At 54.3% G+C, this 15,613-nt stretch overlaps 3 protein-coding genes across 6 annotated transcripts in view; all 3 read left to right on the forward strand.

The window, feature by feature from the left end:
- Positions 1–397: 397 nt before the first annotated feature.
- LZTS3 (leucine zipper tumor suppressor family member 3) lies at positions 398–10,689 on the forward strand. Of its 2 annotated transcripts, XM_023512177.1 has the most exons (6): positions 437–534; positions 5,426–5,651; positions 5,765–5,875; positions 6,164–6,640; positions 6,917–7,780; positions 8,132–10,689. In XM_023512177.1, the coding sequence occupies exons 4-6, from the start codon at positions 6,182–6,184 to the stop codon at positions 8,828–8,830; spliced, it is 2,022 nt and encodes a 673-aa protein (XP_023367945.1). In that variant the 5' UTR covers positions 437–534; positions 5,426–5,651; positions 5,765–5,875; positions 6,164–6,181; the 3' UTR covers positions 8,831–10,689. The 2 variants fall into 2 exon arrangements, with proteins under 2 accessions (XP_012659614.1, XP_023367945.1); XM_012804160.2 differs by lacking the exon at positions 5,765–5,875 and having other exon boundaries at positions 398–534.
- Positions 10,690–12,889: 2,200 nt separating this feature from the next.
- UBOX5 (U-box domain containing 5) overlaps positions 12,890–15,613 on the forward strand; it is a 100,664-nt gene continuing 97,940 nt past the window's right edge. The window contains exon 1 of the mRNA XM_003788056.3: positions 12,890–12,943. The gene's annotated coding sequence lies outside the window, so the exon portion shown is untranslated. The remainder of the gene's footprint in view (positions 12,944–15,613) is intronic.
- FASTKD5 (FAST kinase domains 5) overlaps positions 12,893–15,613 on the forward strand; it is a 12,447-nt gene continuing 9,726 nt past the window's right edge. Inside the window, exon 1 of one of the 3 annotated variants that reach the window (XM_023512210.1) lies at positions 12,893–12,943. The gene's annotated coding sequence lies outside the window, so the exon portion shown is untranslated. Of the gene's footprint in view, positions 12,992–15,613 lie in introns of all 3 variants that reach the window. The other 2 variants (XM_023512209.1, XM_003788054.3) reach the window with 2 other exon arrangements.

Below are 15,613 nucleotides of genomic sequence, written 5' to 3' on the forward strand. Positions count from 1 at the left end.
AGGCGTCCGCTGGGAAGCCATATCCCACAGAGCAGCCACAGGAGAGGAATGCGGCTTAGGGCTCGGAGTCAGGATCTGTTTCCCCAAGCTAGAGGAGCTCCTCCCCTTCTCCAAAGATGTGAGATTAAGAGAGTGCGCGGTCCCTCTGGATTTGTTGGAGAAGAGGGACTGGAGCTGAGCCCAAGAACCGGAGGGGTGGGTTACAGGCGAAGAACAGGGACTCCGGGCAGACTCGTGGTGCCCTACAGCGTGTGAGACAGAGGTCCCAGGCTCGGAGAGTGGTACAGTGTCCAACGGGTTAAGGCTCTGTGCCCGCCTCAGCCCAGGGATTGGCGGTCCCGGGGGGCGTGGCCGGAGGGCGGGCCCGCGTTTGCCGCAGCCGCTGGTAGGCGGGGCCCGGGCGGGGAGCGGGAGGGGCGCGGAGCGGAGCCGGGCCCGCGCCGCGCGCCCCGCCGGGCGGGCTTCGGGCTGCGCCAGCGAGCCGGGCCGGTGGCGCCCGCATCGGAGACCTGGCACCGGACCTTGAGGCAGCAAGTAAGTGAGGCAGGCCCACCATGGCGCCCCTCCCAGCTCCGACCCGCCGCAGTGCACGCTGTACCGCGCGGCGCGTCAGACCGGACCCCAGCTGAGGAGGGGGCGCGTCCCGCTGCTGGGGTCCCAGGGGGGAGGGGAGCGCAGATGAGGCCGATGATGTCATGGATGCTTCGCCCGGCCTGGGGGGAGGTGGCGGCCAGAGGGGGTGCGGTCCGGATTATGTCACCTCTTCCCTCCGCGCCCCGCCCCCCGGGGCCCCACGCGTTGGTAGGGAGCCCAGGGAGGTGCGGACGGGATTTCCCCCACCATAGGAACCCCATAGGCACCTCCGTCGACGGCCTGTGGTCGGGGTCTCTATCAGTTGCTCTACGGGCCGTGGGCTGCTGGTGAATGGCGACCCTCTCTCTTCCCCCCACCCAGCAGAGGCTCGTGTGTGTGCGCGTGTGTGCTTGGAGTGGGGGGGCGCTGTCGGCCCCCTCGATCCTGAAACACCGGCTTCATCAGAGCCAGGAGCTAGGTGATGGGCCCCTTCCCCCGCCAGTGCCCATGGTGCCAAGGGAAGATGGATCTCCCCTCACTCATCCCAACCAAGAAGTTCTGAAGACCTCTGCACCCCAAAAGCCCTTTAATGCCCCCAGATCCCTTTCCTCCCCCAATCCTTCTTCCTGGAAGCTCTACCTGATTTCCCTGCCCTGTATTCAGATATACATTTGCCCTGCATTTATTTTCTTGATGCCAGGACCCAGAGACCCTCCTGGACTCTGCCATCTGTGCTCCTGGGAAACCTACAGGCCAGACCAGGGGAGGCCTCAGAATGAAATTTCACTGGGGTGTCTTGAGCCAAGTGCTTAAAGCCCCGCCCCCCCCCAGGTGTGATCAGGGATGCTGTCTTGGGAGGTAGCATTTGGATTGCTTCTAGAAGGCTGTAAGATGGGCACAGAGAGCTCAGAAGAGGTTGTATGTGGAGTGGAAAGGGGTTCAGGTCAGGGGAAATATGGGATGGGCATCAAGAGAGTGCCCTTGCAAGCTCTTCTCTGGTTCTGGAGGCCAAGAGGAAAACCAGGCATTTTACCCATAATACATTTACCTCTAAAAATGCCTGCAAGATAGGTGTAAGAACCTGAGAGGAAATACCTGCGTGAGGTTCTACTCCTAATCAGTTGAGCTGAGATTTACACTCGGAACTGATGCCACCAGAACAGTTTATTGCACTTGGTCCTGTTCATGGAAGGATTTTGGCAGAGCAGGGACAAGATCAGCTTTGCCCTTTAAAAAGTGTACCCTGGCAGCTGCTTGGAGGAGGGAATGCAGGTAAAGAAGATGCACAGATGGCAGAGTCCAGTGAAGAGCCCCAGCAAGGGTGCCGACAGGAGAGCCTGCTGAGATGTTTAGGAGGTGAAATGGGCTGGGCTTGGGGCTCTGAGACCCTAAGTGTTCCTAGCTTTGAGAGGGACAGATGGGGTGAGGCTGGGAGGTCACTGTAGGTTGGAGGGACCTGCACATGTAACCCCCAGGTAGAATCCACTTGGCTCTTTCATGACAGCTAATGCTGTGTGTGATGTCCTAGGCACTAAGGGCTGAGCTAGGCAGCAGGCTCCCATTCCAGGATGTGCTAATGTAGGAGGCTGCCTTTGTAGACCAAGCTTAATTACCTGGGCCAGTTCAGGACCTGACCCACGACAAAACTCAGATCCTTCCTCTTGGCTCAGTTCCTGCTTATTAAGGAAACATATCCTTCTTCTTGTCCTGCCAGCTCCCTGCTGGGGTTTTGAGGAAAGAAGCTGCACAAGCTGGGGAGAGGCAAGGGGTGGGGAATGCTTTCATGGGGTTAACTACGCAGGTTATAATTATGACATGTTCTTTGGGGAGTGAAACTCCAGGAAGAATGTCTGTGGGTTGACAAGCAAGAATGCCCCCAGGTAGACAGCACAGGGAAAGGAGACAAGACAATGGTCTTGGAACTGCGTTTCTATCCAGCATTCTGGGCATCTGACCCTGCCTGGGGACCACACATACTCTAGGGCAGGTGTCCTCATACTACGGCCCCGTGGGCCACATGCGGCCCACTGGGTGTTTTTGCCGCTGCTGCCTGTTCTGCTTAGCAGCCGACTCGTCCCAGGGCCTGCAGTCTGGCCCTCCAATGGTCTGAGGGACAGTGAACTGGCCCCCTGTTTAAAAAGTTTGAGGATCCCTGCTCTAGGGAAACAGTGGGGCAGAGTGGCTATGGTCAGTCTCTTTTGTGTTTTGTTTTTTTGTTTGTTTGTTTGAGACAGTCTCACTTGTCGCCCTTGGTAGAGTGACCTGGCTTCACAGCAACCTCAAACTCTTGGACTGAAGCAAGTCTCTTGTCTCAGCCTCTCATGTAGCTGTGACTACAGGCGACCGCCACAACACCCAGCTATTTTTAGAGGCGAGATCTCGATTTTGCTCAGGCTGATCTTGAGCCTTTGAGCTCAGGCAATCCACCAGCCTCAACCTCCCGGAGTGCTAGGGTTATAGGCATGAGCCACCGAGCCCAGCCAGATTTTCCTTTTCTGGATCTCAGAGAAGGTGGTATTTTATGTTTGTACTGTACCTTACAGTTTACAAAGCACCTTTCCAAATATGCCTTGTCACTCAACAACATGATCACTGCTAAGTTTTGTCCCTGTCCACACCCAGACCTCTGGGTGCAGCCCCCTGGCCTAGAGCTTTCGTCTTAACTGTTAGTGCCTTCCTTCAGTATATTAACACAGGTTTCTACCATGGTTAATTTTAAAGTTAAAAAAGCCCTTACATCTCACACCTCCTTAATTTACTGCCTTCTTTGGCCTCTTTTTAGAAGGAACTCTGCCTTCTCTTTCTCTGCACCCTTCCAGCCCTGTCGTCTGTCTTTGCTTTGCACCACTTTTCTTTGCAACCCACTAGTGATGTCCCAGCTGCCAAATCCAGGGCACAATCTTCAGTCCCAATTTTACCTGGCCCCTTTCAACACTGAGAGCTACACTCCACATTCTCAAAGCTCCCCACTTTGGCCTTCAGGGCCTCCTTTTCCTGACTTGACTTTTTTTTTTGCAGTTTTTGGTCGGGGCTGGGTATGAACCCGCCACTTCTGGCAGATGGTGCCAGTGCTCTCCTTCTTTGAGCTACAGACACTGCCCTTCTCCTGACGTTCTGCTCCCAGACTTGTAGGCCTCTGCTACCCCAGCCTAATGCTGGGCCCTGCCCATACCACCTTCAAAATGCTGTCATTCCCTGTCTTTCTCCATCTAGTGCTTGAGAAGTAGCTGCTTCTGGTGTTCCCCAAAGCACCTATCTCCCCCAGGCAATCTTCCCCTGTTATGTTAAGGGTGTCACACACCCTTAGTGTCCTCCCTCAGGACACTCAGACACCTCCCTTAGTGTCCATTGGCCCTTATTGCCACTGCCTAAACCCCCTGTGTATGAGGTTTTGCCAGTTCTTCCTTTCCAAACCCTGCTCAGGCTTCACACTGGTTGCAAACCTCAGACCATTTAGCCTTCATCTTCCCCTCCCCAGCTGCTCTGTACATTGCACCCAGGGTTGGCAATAGGAGGGACCCTTGCTTAAGGCATGTGTGGGGATGGGGTGGGGGTGGGGTTGCAAGGCTGGAGGCATAGCAGGCTGGAGTATGCTAGGGAGTTGGGGTAGAGCCGGGGCAAGAGAAGCACCTAAAGCACAAAATTGAAGAGGCCCTCATTCTCAGGGTCTCACACTTGCTGACCCTGCACTTCAGGTGTGCCCTAGGAACCACTTTTGCTTTACCCTGGTCCCAGCCCTTGCATGTTGGGGACAGACTAGCCCAAGGGAGGAGGGTGGCAAAGTGCTGTTCCTCATACCTGTGGGGATTAACACTAAGAGAATGGAATTCTACAAAGGTAGTGGACTGGCTTGGTGGTGAACTTCCCAACAACCTAGGTCTGTAGTCAGAAAACCCCCTGAAGTATGAAAGTTTTTTCAGGCTTGGTCTGAGGCCTAGCGTTAGAACTGGGTATCTGGATAGAAGACCCTCTGCGGAGCACTCAGGATTGCATTGGGTGCAATGTGGACCCTGTCACCTTAGTAGGGAAGGAGGGCTCCCTGCCTCGTTTTGGAGGGAGAAGCGAGTAAGGCCTTAAGGGCACCCCTTCCTATTTTTGGCTCAGGTATGTGAGGGCCTTACCTGAGGCAGGTACTGCCTGGTGCCTCTGCCAGCTTGGTTTATGCACACCTCTGGGGCAGGTGTTGCCGGGTGGGTGTGGACTTAAGACAAAAGAACGAGGAAGCAGGGCCTTCCAGAGTATAAGTAACCCGAGGCCTTGCTCCCCCTGCTCCTGTAGGGCAGCCTGGGGAGAGGAGGGGCGCACACCCACAAAAGGGCTCAGAGGACTTCACAGTGAACTGAGCAGGGTCAAGGTCCACAGGGAGCAGGGGAGGGGAGTAGTCCAGGATGTCTTCCTGGCGGCAGTGAATTCTTAGCGGGGGTTCATAGGCACAAGATCCTCTGGGGAGCCGCCGGGAGCGGAGGCCCCGCCCCTCTCCCCGCCCTCCTGTGGGAAACGCTGGCCCGAAGGAGGCTCCGCCAGCGCCAGCAGCTGGCGCCCCAGCGTCCTTTGCCAGCCTGGGGAACTCTGCAGAGTACTGGTCTCGGTGAGGAGCCCCTCTCTTGTCTGGCTCCCAGTGCGGCCAAGTCGAGAGTGCTTTCTTGCCACCTGCTGCACCCGCCACCCTCGTCCGTCTGCGGGGGACGGAACCTGCCCGAGACAGCGCCCACTGGCGACCCAGATGAGCGCGGCAGCAGCAGCTCCCGCCCACCACCCCCTAAGACTCCTGTTTCCTCCGTGCCCGCCGCCTCGGGGCTCCTGGCATACGGCAGCCCCGCGAGGTAGGTCCTTCATTCCTCCCATTTCGCAGAAGAGAAAACTGCGGTCCGGGATGGCTCAGTCGGCTGGTCCAAAGTCGCGCAGCTGGTTCGGGCCGAGCCCCGACTGCAAGAGTGAGGCACATGGCCCCTGCAGACCGGGCCTCGGAGGGTCCCAGGCTTGAGGACCCATCGGCCCCCCACCCCCTTGGAAAGGCAAGGAGAGAAGCCTGCGCTGGTAGTGAGCTTCCACTTCTGCCCTTGACTGCAACATCCTAGGTTAGGGGGCTGGGAAGGATCCTCACCCTCAACTTTTGGTTAGGGGTATGTTTTCTCCCTGCCCTTGCTCCTGAGGTTCCCTATTAGATTCAGGCCCTGCTCTCCCCTTCCAGGCGCATGAGATTGGAATGTAGGGGCCCAGACCCAGAGTAAAGAACCCCTAAGTTCTAGGAGTTTCAGCAAAGTGTTGAGAGGGCTAGTGATTCTGGAGGCTCACGGACAAGGTGAGGTTGAGGAAGAAGTTGAGAAAACTGAGCAAAGTGTGGCTGGGGCTGTGTGCATGGTACTCTGGGGGTTGGGCTTTATCAGGTAGATGACAGGCAGTCCCCCCTTACCAAGCTCTCCATCTTACCCCAGCCTTATTCCTCCACCTTGGATGTCTGAGAACTCTTTTTATCCTTTGTAGGAAAGGGGACACTGGGGGGCAGGGTAATGCTGGAGTTGACTTGGTTGGGGGATGGGAGTAGGGGTGGGGGTCTGACCTATCTCTGCCTTTCGTTTTGTGCCCACAGTGCCCCCCTGGCTTAGTCATGGCGAAGCTGGAGACCTTACCTGTGCGTGCTGACCCAGGGCGAGATCCCCTCCTGGCCTTTGCCCCACGGCCTTCTGAGCTTGGACCCCCAGACCCCCGCCTGGCCATGGGCAGTGTGGGAAGTGGAGTGGCCCATGCCCAGGAATTTGCCATGAAAAGTGTGGGCACCCGCACAGGGGGTGGGGGGAGCCAGGGAAGTTTCCCTGCCCCCCGAGGCAGTGGCAGTGGGGCCAGCAGGGAGAGGCCAAGCCGCTACCCTTCAGAGGATAAGGCTCTTGCCAACTCCCTCTACCTCAATGGTGAACTTCGAGGCAGTGACCACACAGATGTCTGTGGCAATGTGGTGGGCAGCAGTGGTGGCAGCAGCAGCAGCGGTGGCAGTGACAAGGCCCCACCTCAGTATCGTGAGCCTAGCCACCCGCCCAAGCTCCTGGCCACCTCTGGCAAACTAGACCAGGTCAGTCCTCAGGGCCTGAGACCCTCACAGTCTATTTCTTGGGGTAGGAGGCAGCCCAGAAAGGAGGGTAAAGAGGGCCTTCTTGGAGGCTGGTCTGGGGAGCCATGGAGTGGGACCCTGGGGCCAAGTCCCAGAGACCTGGCTTGGGTGAAACATGAGGTAGAGAACTAGATGGGGGATCAGAGCCTGGAGATCCAACAGGTGGATGGGAAGAGGCTGGGGCCTGGGCTCAGGCCTCTTCCTGATGCCCACTCCCCCTTCCTGGCTTTTACACAGTGCTCAGAGCCACTAGTTCGGCCATCCGCCTTCAAGCCTGTTGTACCCAAGAATTTCCATTCCATGCAGAACTTGTGTCCACCGCAGACCAATGGGACCCCTGAGGGACGACAGGGCCCTGGTGGCCTCAAGGGCGGACTGGAGAAGTCCCGGACCATGACACCAGCGGGCGGGAGTGGGGGCGGCCTCTCAGACTCAGGCCGGAACTCACTCACCAGCCTACCCACCTACAGCTCCAGCTATAGCCAGCACCTGGCGCCCCTCAGTGCCTCCACCAGCCACATTAATCGCATAGGCACTGCCAGCTATGGTAGTGGCAGTGGTGGCAGTAGCGGTGGGGGGTCGGGCTACCAGGACCTGGGGACCTCTGACAGTGGGCGGGCCTCCAGCAAGAGTGGGTCGTCGTCATCCATGGGGCGGCCAGGCCACCTGGGTTCTGGGGAGGGCGGAGGTGGAGGCCTGCCCTTTGCGGCCTGCTCACCGCCCTCGCCCAGTGCACTGATCCAGGAATTGGAGGAGCGGCTGTGGGAGAAGGAGCAAGAGGTGGCAGCTCTGCGACGAAGCCTGGAGCAGAGCGAGGCCGCCGTGGCCCAGGTACTGGAGGAGCGGCAGAAGGCCTGGGAGCGGGAGCTGGCTGACCTGCGGCAGGGCTGCAGCGGAAAGCTGCAGCAGGTGGCCCGCCGCGCCCAGCGTGCCCAGCAGGGCCTGCAGCTGCAGGTGCTGCGGCTGCAGCAGGACAAGAAGCAGCTGCAGGAGGAGGCGGCCCGGCTGATGAGGCAGCGGGAAGAGCTAGAGGACAAGGTGGCGGCCTGCCAGAAGGAGCAGGCTGACTTTCTGCCCCGGATGGAGGAAACCAAGTGGGAGGTGCGGGCTATGGGCTTGGGCTTCCCCCTCTGTCTCCCTTCTCTCGCTCTGGGGAACCCCAGAACAATAGCCCCACCACCACAAGAGGGAATGAAAGGAGCAGGGAGGACAAGAATCAAGTAGGAGTGCCTGTTAGGACTAGAGGCTGTCCCCGGGCTGTGTGCAGTTTGCCATGTCTGTCCTGAGTCTAGGTTGGGCACCCCTGTGTCACTGCCGCCCAATTTGATGACGGGCTGAGCTGGAGCCCTGGAGAAGCTCATGCCTTTGGTGCCAGACGTGGCGGCTAGGTTGGGGTGAGCAGGGCTCCGCCTTTACCCTCCCCCCGGCTTCTCCTCTGCCTGTCCTGCCCAGGTGTGCCAGAAGGCCGGTGAGATTTCCCTCCTGAAGCAGCAGCTGAAGGACTCGCAGGCGGACGTGTCGCAGAAGCTGAGTGAGATCGTGGGGCTGCGCTCGCAACTGCGGGAGGGCCGGGCTTCGCTGCGGGAGAAGGAGGAGCAGCTGCTCAGCCTGAGGGACTCTTTCGGCAGCAAGCAGGCCAGCCTGGAGCTGAGTGAGGGCGAGCTGCCCGCCACCTGCCTCAAGCCGGCGCTGACACCCATGGACCCGGCTGAGCCACAGGACGCGCTAGCTACCTGTGAGAGCGACGAAGCCAAGATGCGCCGTCAGGCCGGGGTGGCCGCCGCCGCCTCCTTAGTTTCCGTGGACGGGGAGGCGGAGGCCGGCGGGGAAAGCGGGACCCGGGCCCTGCGGCGGGAGGTGGGGCGGCTGCAGGCTGAGCTGGCGGCTGAGAGGCGCGCGCGGGAGCGCCAGGGTGCCAGCTTCGCGGAGGAGCGCCGCGTGTGGCTGGAGGAGAAGGAGAAGGTCATCGAGTACCAGAAACAGCTGCAGCTGAGTTACGTGGAGATGTACCAGCGCAACCAGCAGCTGGAGCGCCGGCTGCGGGAGCGCGGGGCGGCGGGGGGTGCAAGCACACCGACTCCCCAACATGGGGAAGAGAAGAAAGCCTGGACCCCTTCTCGCCTTGAGCGTATTGAGTCCACAGAAATCTGATCCTCGACCTGGGCACGTGGCCTTCTGACAAATGCCCTGTTAAAAGGCCAGAGTCCCCAGTGTCCCCACCCTCCATCTCTCTCCCCCATATGACCCGTATCCCCAGACCAAAGAGGTTCTCAAAGCAGCTGTGACCAGGCTCCTCCCTGCGACCCCTCCCTTACCCCCAGTGCTGTGCCCTCCCAGCTCCAGCTGCTCCTGTGGGCAGCCCACTTGGACCCTCCTAGAAGGAGGGAATGGGGGAGGACAGAGTGAGTTGGGATGAGGGCCCAGGCAGCAGAGGAGTCATGCTTCCTTTCTTGGCACCCACTTGGAGATAGAAACCACAGGCCTGCAGTGCCATAAGGTGCCCCAGCCCCTCTGGGGAGTCTGGGCTGCTGCTGTTGGCCACCCTGTGTCCAGTGATGCTTTCTGTGCTCACCGCCTAGGCAGTGGAGCCTGAGGGGGCCTGCACAGGGTCTGCTGAAGCTGACCCTGGGCTCTTGGTTTCTTTCCTTTCTGCAGTGTTCTCCCTCCCTGGGCAGATTGGCAGGACAAGAGGGAGCAGATGGCCTGCTTGTGGTTGAGAGGGCTACCTGCCCAGCCCCTCCCCCCCAAGGTTTCTTGGGCTCAGGCCTCAGAGCCTGGCCAGGTCCTGAGTGTGTCCCTCCCTGTGTGTGTGTTGGGGAGGGGAGGGCGCTAGGGCTGGAATCTCAGCACCCAGGGAAGAAATGTCCTCTTGTTCTTGGGTTACTTGGAGGCTTCTCAGCTCTACCTACACCCTTTGGCCAGGATCCTGCAGGGCAATAGCCCCATCTGCTTGGCTAACCCCACACCTAGGGTCACTGTTCAGCTCTAACTACAGCTATTAAGTGCTACCTGCCTCTCAGGCACTCCACTCACCCAGTTTCTGTGATGAGTGTCTGCAATGTCTTCCCCCACCTGATTCCCCCAGCCTCCTGCTTTCATGCTCAGCGCATCATCTTCCCAGGCCACCTTGTCCCTAAAGTCTCACCTTTTCTTTCAGTAGAAAATTCTGCTTGATCTTTGGTGCACTGCCCACTTCCCAGCTCCACTGACTGGCCCAAATCTGAGCCCAGAGCCCTTGTGCGGGGGTGCAGGGGAGGGTTGGATGTGATTGCCCTTGAAGAATGAGGCTACCCTAAGAGGAACACTGACCCCTTGGTTCCCAGGTCCATGAGGTGGCCTAGCATTTGCCCAGGGTAGGCCTGGGATGGCCATCATCAGGAGCTAGGCTAGCCAATGTCACTTCCTCTCTGGGCCCTCTCAGAGTCCATCTCCCCAAGATAGGAAGGGAAAAACAAATTTCTAATTCACCAGCAATAAAAATTGGAGGAGGCTTGGCCCTCAGCCCTTGTATTTCTCCTTTTCACTCTCTCTTTCTCCGACCCCCAAGACTGAGTTTGGGGAGCAGGGTGGAGAGAGCTGGCAACTACTGTGAGCAAGTCCCCTGGCCCTTGACCAGCCTCCTCCCATGACTGGTGACTGTTTAAAGAGCTGTGCATCCCCCACAAAACCGAGTGCCCCTCTCTGTGGCCTCTAACCCCCTGCACAGCCCCTTCTGGGTGGTCCTCACCAGGTCTCTGAGCTGGATGGGAAGCCATCCTGGCAACCACTGCCCATTCCACTCACCCCTCACTGCACCTGCCCCAGAACCCAGCCCTGGGGTACAGGGGCAGGGAGAAGAGAAGGCATTAGTAGGAAAAAATAGAAAAAAATATGAACAGACTTAGCTTTGGGATGTCCAACCACAAAAGAAATTATATATAAATATATAAAAATATATATCTCTACCATATGTGATGGAAAGACTTTTTGTTTTCCTTTCCCAAAGAAATAAAATGGAGAAAGCCTCTTGAGTGGCATTCTTTGGCTTTCTTGTGTCCTTGCAGGTGTGGGAGGTGAGGCCTGGGTGGGAGGGTTTGTGGAGGGCAAAGCTGTAGTAAACATTTCCTAGAGGAGACACGAGACCAGAGGTGCTCATTAGGCCGTGCTAGGTTGGCCCAAAGCCCAAGCTCCTCCACGTTGCTCAGGAGTCGTAGTTCCACATTTCTGCCCAATGGGGCTTTCTCTTCAGTTCAGTCTGTCATCAAAAGGACTTTAAACTGATTCCAGAATCTGGGCACAAAGCTTCTAGGTAGAAAATGGGTGATGCAGGACAGCTAGATGCAGCCTGCAGTCACCTAAGTCACCCAATAGCAATTGGCAGAAGTTCAAGGGCAGAGTAGATAGAGGTGAAGGCTGAGAATCGGTTTGCAATTAATGATGAGGTCCCCCAAAGCAAAAGGGACCCAAACATGCTGCATAGCAGAGAGCTGCCCTTTATTATAATTTCTTCTGTCATCCTCACAAAGCCCCACTGATACTCAAGTCTTTTTACTATAAGTAACATAACAGGCCTTAAAGAGGATTTTATTTTTCCTCACCTGAGAAGAAGTCTGGACTTGAATGTCATAGGAATCAGTTCCTCAAGGACCTACATTTTTCAACCTTTCATTTTTTTCTTTTCTTTTTCTTTCTTTCTTTTTTTTTTTTGAGACAGTTTCATTTTGTCGCCCTTGGTAGAGTGTTGTGGTGTCATAGCTCACAGCAATCTCAAACTCTTGGGCTCAAGCAATTCTCTTGCCTCAGCCTCCTGAGGCGCTGGGACTACAGGCGCCCACCACAATGCCCAGCTATATATATATTTATTTCTGGCTGTGGCTGGGTTTGAACCCACCACCTCCAGCATATGGGGCCGGCACCCTACTCCTTTGAGCCACAGGTGCTGCCCTAGCTATTTTTTTTTCTTTTTTGAGACGAGGTCTTGCTCTGGCTTGGGCTGGTCTCAAACCCATGAACTCACAAATCCACCTGCCTCTGGGTTCCTAAGTGCTGGAATAAAAGGTGTGAGCCACCGCCCCAGGCTTTTCATCCTTCCACTGTCCCATCCTTACCATGTTCCCTCTTTACCACAAGGTGGCTGCCACAGCTCAGTGCAGGGATTGAGGCTGTACCATTTTATCATGATAATAAAAGCTTTCTCAGAACTCTGCTAGCACCCTTCCCTTTAAATTTTGTTGTCCAGAACTGAGTCACATGATCCTCCCACTTCAAAGGAGACTGGGAAATTGAGTATTGTCAAAGAGAGCCAGGCTTGGGGATGGGCACTCTGCTCTCTCTAGGTTGTTCTATCCTTGTTCTCTAGCAAGGAGAGAATCATAATCAGCAACTAGCAGTGTTTTCCCTGGTTTGGCTTGTGTGAGAGAACCATCTCTAAGCAGTAGCATCAGTGGTCTGGGTCCCCAGATGTTCACACCCACGCAAACAGTGCCATTCACACTCAAGGACTTGGGATTCCAGGCTTGCCTTCCTTGCTTGTTCTCCCTACACTGACTTTGTCTCCCTGACAAGATGGTGCCTCAGGGGGAGCATGATATCTCAGGTCTCCTTCACAGCCTTTAGCCAGTAGCCAAGGCACTGACAAGGTATGAAGACTTTGATTAGTAGCTTTCATTCAAGGTTTGAAGACCCTGAGGCTCAGTAGAGACTCTTCCTTGCCTAGGTGCCCATAGCGACACACGGGTGGAGCTCTCTACTTAGGGAGATGGAGGCGCACCCTGGCTCATCTGCCATAGCTCTGGCCTCCTCAACCTCTCGCTCCTCAGAACCGTTTCTGCTAACAGTCTCGTCTATCCATCACATCACTAACTCGTCTTCTAAAAGCACATTATAATCTCTATTATACATGCATTATGACTGTGACTGTACTTATAGGCTTTACGTGACTTCCCTAATGCCCTAAAACTCTGAGTGGCGATTCTGGGTTCAAACTGGCATAAGCTAGTCAGTTACTTTCAGAGCGCTACGTTCAGGCAGGTGTTTTTCCCTCCACAGGTCCTAGATTCCTCTTGTCTTCCCAGCAACATCCTCCGGTGGAAAACGTCCTTGGGAAACGCTGACAACGTCTTTTGAACCTCGGCGGCACCCGTCACTCGCACAACAGACGGAAATAGTGGGCAATTGGCCGGAAGTGGGGCTGTGAGGCCGGGTGTTGCCAAAGGAGTATCCGTGCTACTGCTGCTCTCGAGATACCTGCTTTGGTGTTGCGGTGCCTGCCTTCGCCCAGCTCAGGTGAGTGGCGGAGGCCGCTCTCAGCGCTCAGGAGCGACCGGGGCCTTGGTATGTATTTCGCGCCCTCCTGGCCGGATCTGGTCCAGCGCGCACCGAGGCCCTGTTCAGCGATTCCTGGCTGGGGTTGTGGGCCCCTCTGGCAGGCCTGCCTCTCGGGAGAACCTCGGCATCCCTTGCGTACGGAACTATCTTCGTAGTTCCATGATCTTTGGCAAGAGACTTATCTGAACCTTAATTTTTTGACTCTGTGAAATAGAGATCTTAACAGTACTTATCGCACAAGCCTGTTAGGAGAATGTAGTGAGATACTCTGCTGCGCCTCTCATAACGTTTTTATGTGCCAACAAACGGCTTGGAGATTTCGATTATTTGGCGGGGGCAGGGGGGGCCCTCGAGTCTGTGTTTCCAACCTCGTGAGACTGATACCACTAGCCCACAGACGGCACTGCAAGTGTTATGCCCTAACTCTATCTTGAAGGGCTTTCAACACTCCCCCTTTAAGACAGGACGCTCAGAGTTTAGTAATAACTGCAAAACCCCAGCTTTCCCTTGTAAGCACTCCCCTTACCAGGTGTTGGTTCTTGTGAAATTCGGCTTGCATTAAGGACTCCTCCTCCCCCCTTACCGAAAGCCCCTTATAGAAGGTGTCCATCCCTGCTTGTAGGGGTCGAGAGACTTTGAAGCGTGAGCCCACTCTCACCCTGCCGATCAATAAAGGATCTTTGCTTACTTGGACTCAGTGTGCTGACGTTTCTCTATTCCACTGCTTCAGGTATAATATTTGGCCCCAGCGAGGTTCACCAGCCTGAGCGTAGGTCTTCCTGTGTAGGCGCCCCCTGAGAAGTTTTTCTAGTGATAACTATTGTTTGTCATGCATGGGTGTTGTTTGAACATTTGTAGTCCTGACCAATTGGCTAAAGACAATTTTGTCTTCTGTAGAGGTGGAGTCAACTAACTCCTCCAACTAAAATTGTTTATTCATGAGTTGGAAAAAATATAAAATAAAAACGAGTAGCAGGGCCCTACAGTTTTTTGCTTAATTCTTGGGACACGGTGTATCTTCAGCAAACATCAATATGATGTAGTATATACTTTTAATCATTTTTAGCAGTTTCTGATTACACAAGCCTATGAGTAGTGTTGATGTCCCTTCTTTTTTTTCTCACCAGGGACAAGAAATAATAGCTCTTTCTCTTTCTCTGCAGATCATGACACAGCTTTTCTGTACTGATTCAGAGCAGGGGACTTAGGCCCCCTTATATCATCTATGTTCATCAGTCATCTCAGATGACACTTCATTGCTCACTTGCCTTTAAATCGTAGTCCATCCTGTGGCACTGATGGCTAAGTGCATTAGCACCAACTATGGCTTGTTTTTGTTTTGTTAAAACTGGGATCTGAATTCATTTTTCTACACTTTGGGCACATTTTTTTAGAGTAGTAAGAACAGCCACCTTTCCAGAGTTAAGTTTTGCAGCTCATTGCCCTGAATGTCCTTGGGCAAACTCTTGGATGATTTCCTACTGCCTGGTAGACCAAAAAAACAAAATCTGAGGACTCTGTACTGCAAAATACAACTGAGAAAGTGAGGCCTTTGGCAGTGTTAATGCAGGTCTAATATTTATTTGTCAGTATGGTTTTCTTCCCCATTCACTGTTTATTTTTCTAGTCTCTAAGAAGGCCTTGTCATTCATTCATCATTTGAATAAGTCAACTTCGCTACAAAATAATTCTCAAATTCCTTTGTCACTTGTCTAAAATACTATACTTTGTAGCCTTGCAAATGGGAAAAACAAATAAAACCTATTGTTTGCTGAGCTAACATAATAGGTACTCAGACCATTTGTTTGGGAATTTTCTGTCATTACTATTTAGGTGCACCTACTTCTCCTTACCTGCCTGGATTTTGTCATTCCTTCAGAAGTCCCATTTAGATAGGCTGAGTGTCAGCTCCCTGCTGTTATATAGAGAGATTTTCTTTTCTTTTTTTTTTTTTTTAAAAAAAGGTGCTATGAAACCTTTCTAAGGCAGTGGCTCTAACAGTCAGACTATTATCTATCCAAACCCTTTTTGCCATCCTGATGGAGGAATAGCAGTCTTAGAAGAGGAGGGAGGGTTATATAAGCTGAAAAAGTTTCACAAATGATCGTGATGTGCTGTTTTTCTTCTGTAAACATGGAAAGTAGAACAAAGAGGTAGGGATGGGTTGCTGGACTTAATTTTGGCTTGGGCTGGATTTGTGGGTGATACTTAGCTTAACCTAAATACCTTTGCACCAGTGCTTTACCTTCATACTACTGGTAGACTCTACTCTTGTAGTCTCTGCTTCTGTGTAGAAACAGAAGCACTGAAGAGGAGAGCCTAGGATTAGCATCCTCATTAACAGCTAATGGTCTTTAAAAACAAACAAGCAAAACAGCTAAGGGTCTTATTGTCAGTGTCTAAGCTCTCACTAGGGGGTTTAAAGCTTTGTAGATTCTCAGCAGAAGACCTCAGCATCTACAGAAAGTTAGTTTTTTTTCCTTTTTTAATTTTCAGGGTCATTCACAAATTATTTACTGAAACAAGAATGGGATTTGGAGTATCCATTTATTTGTAGCGGTTTTACTGGGACTTGAGAAGAGGATTAGAATTGAGGGATGAGGCTCGGCGCCTATAGCTCAACCGGCT

This window comes from Otolemur garnettii, unplaced genomic scaffold (genome assembly GCF_000181295.1).
Source record: "Otolemur garnettii isolate 467f Iridium unplaced genomic scaffold, OtoGar3 scaffold00025, whole genome shotgun sequence".
Taxonomy (NCBI): domain Eukaryota; kingdom Metazoa; phylum Chordata; class Mammalia; order Primates; family Galagidae; genus Otolemur; species Otolemur garnettii.

What these genes read in the sequence shown, in the direction of transcription:
- LZTS3 (XM_012804160.2), top strand. Translation starts at nt 6,182, where the DNA reads ATGGCGAAGCTGGAGACCTTACCTGTGCGTGCTGACCCAGGGCGAGAT. An exon ending in CCTCTGGCAAACTAGACCAG is followed by an intron (nt 6,641 to 6,916) that starts GTCAGTCCTCAG and finishes GCTTTTACACAG; the next exon opens with TGCTCAGAGCCACTAGTTCG. An exon ending in TGGAGGAAACCAAGTGGGAG is followed by an intron (nt 7,781 to 8,131) that starts GTGCGGGCTATG and finishes TGTCCTGCCCAG; the next exon opens with GTGTGCCAGAAGGCCGGTGA.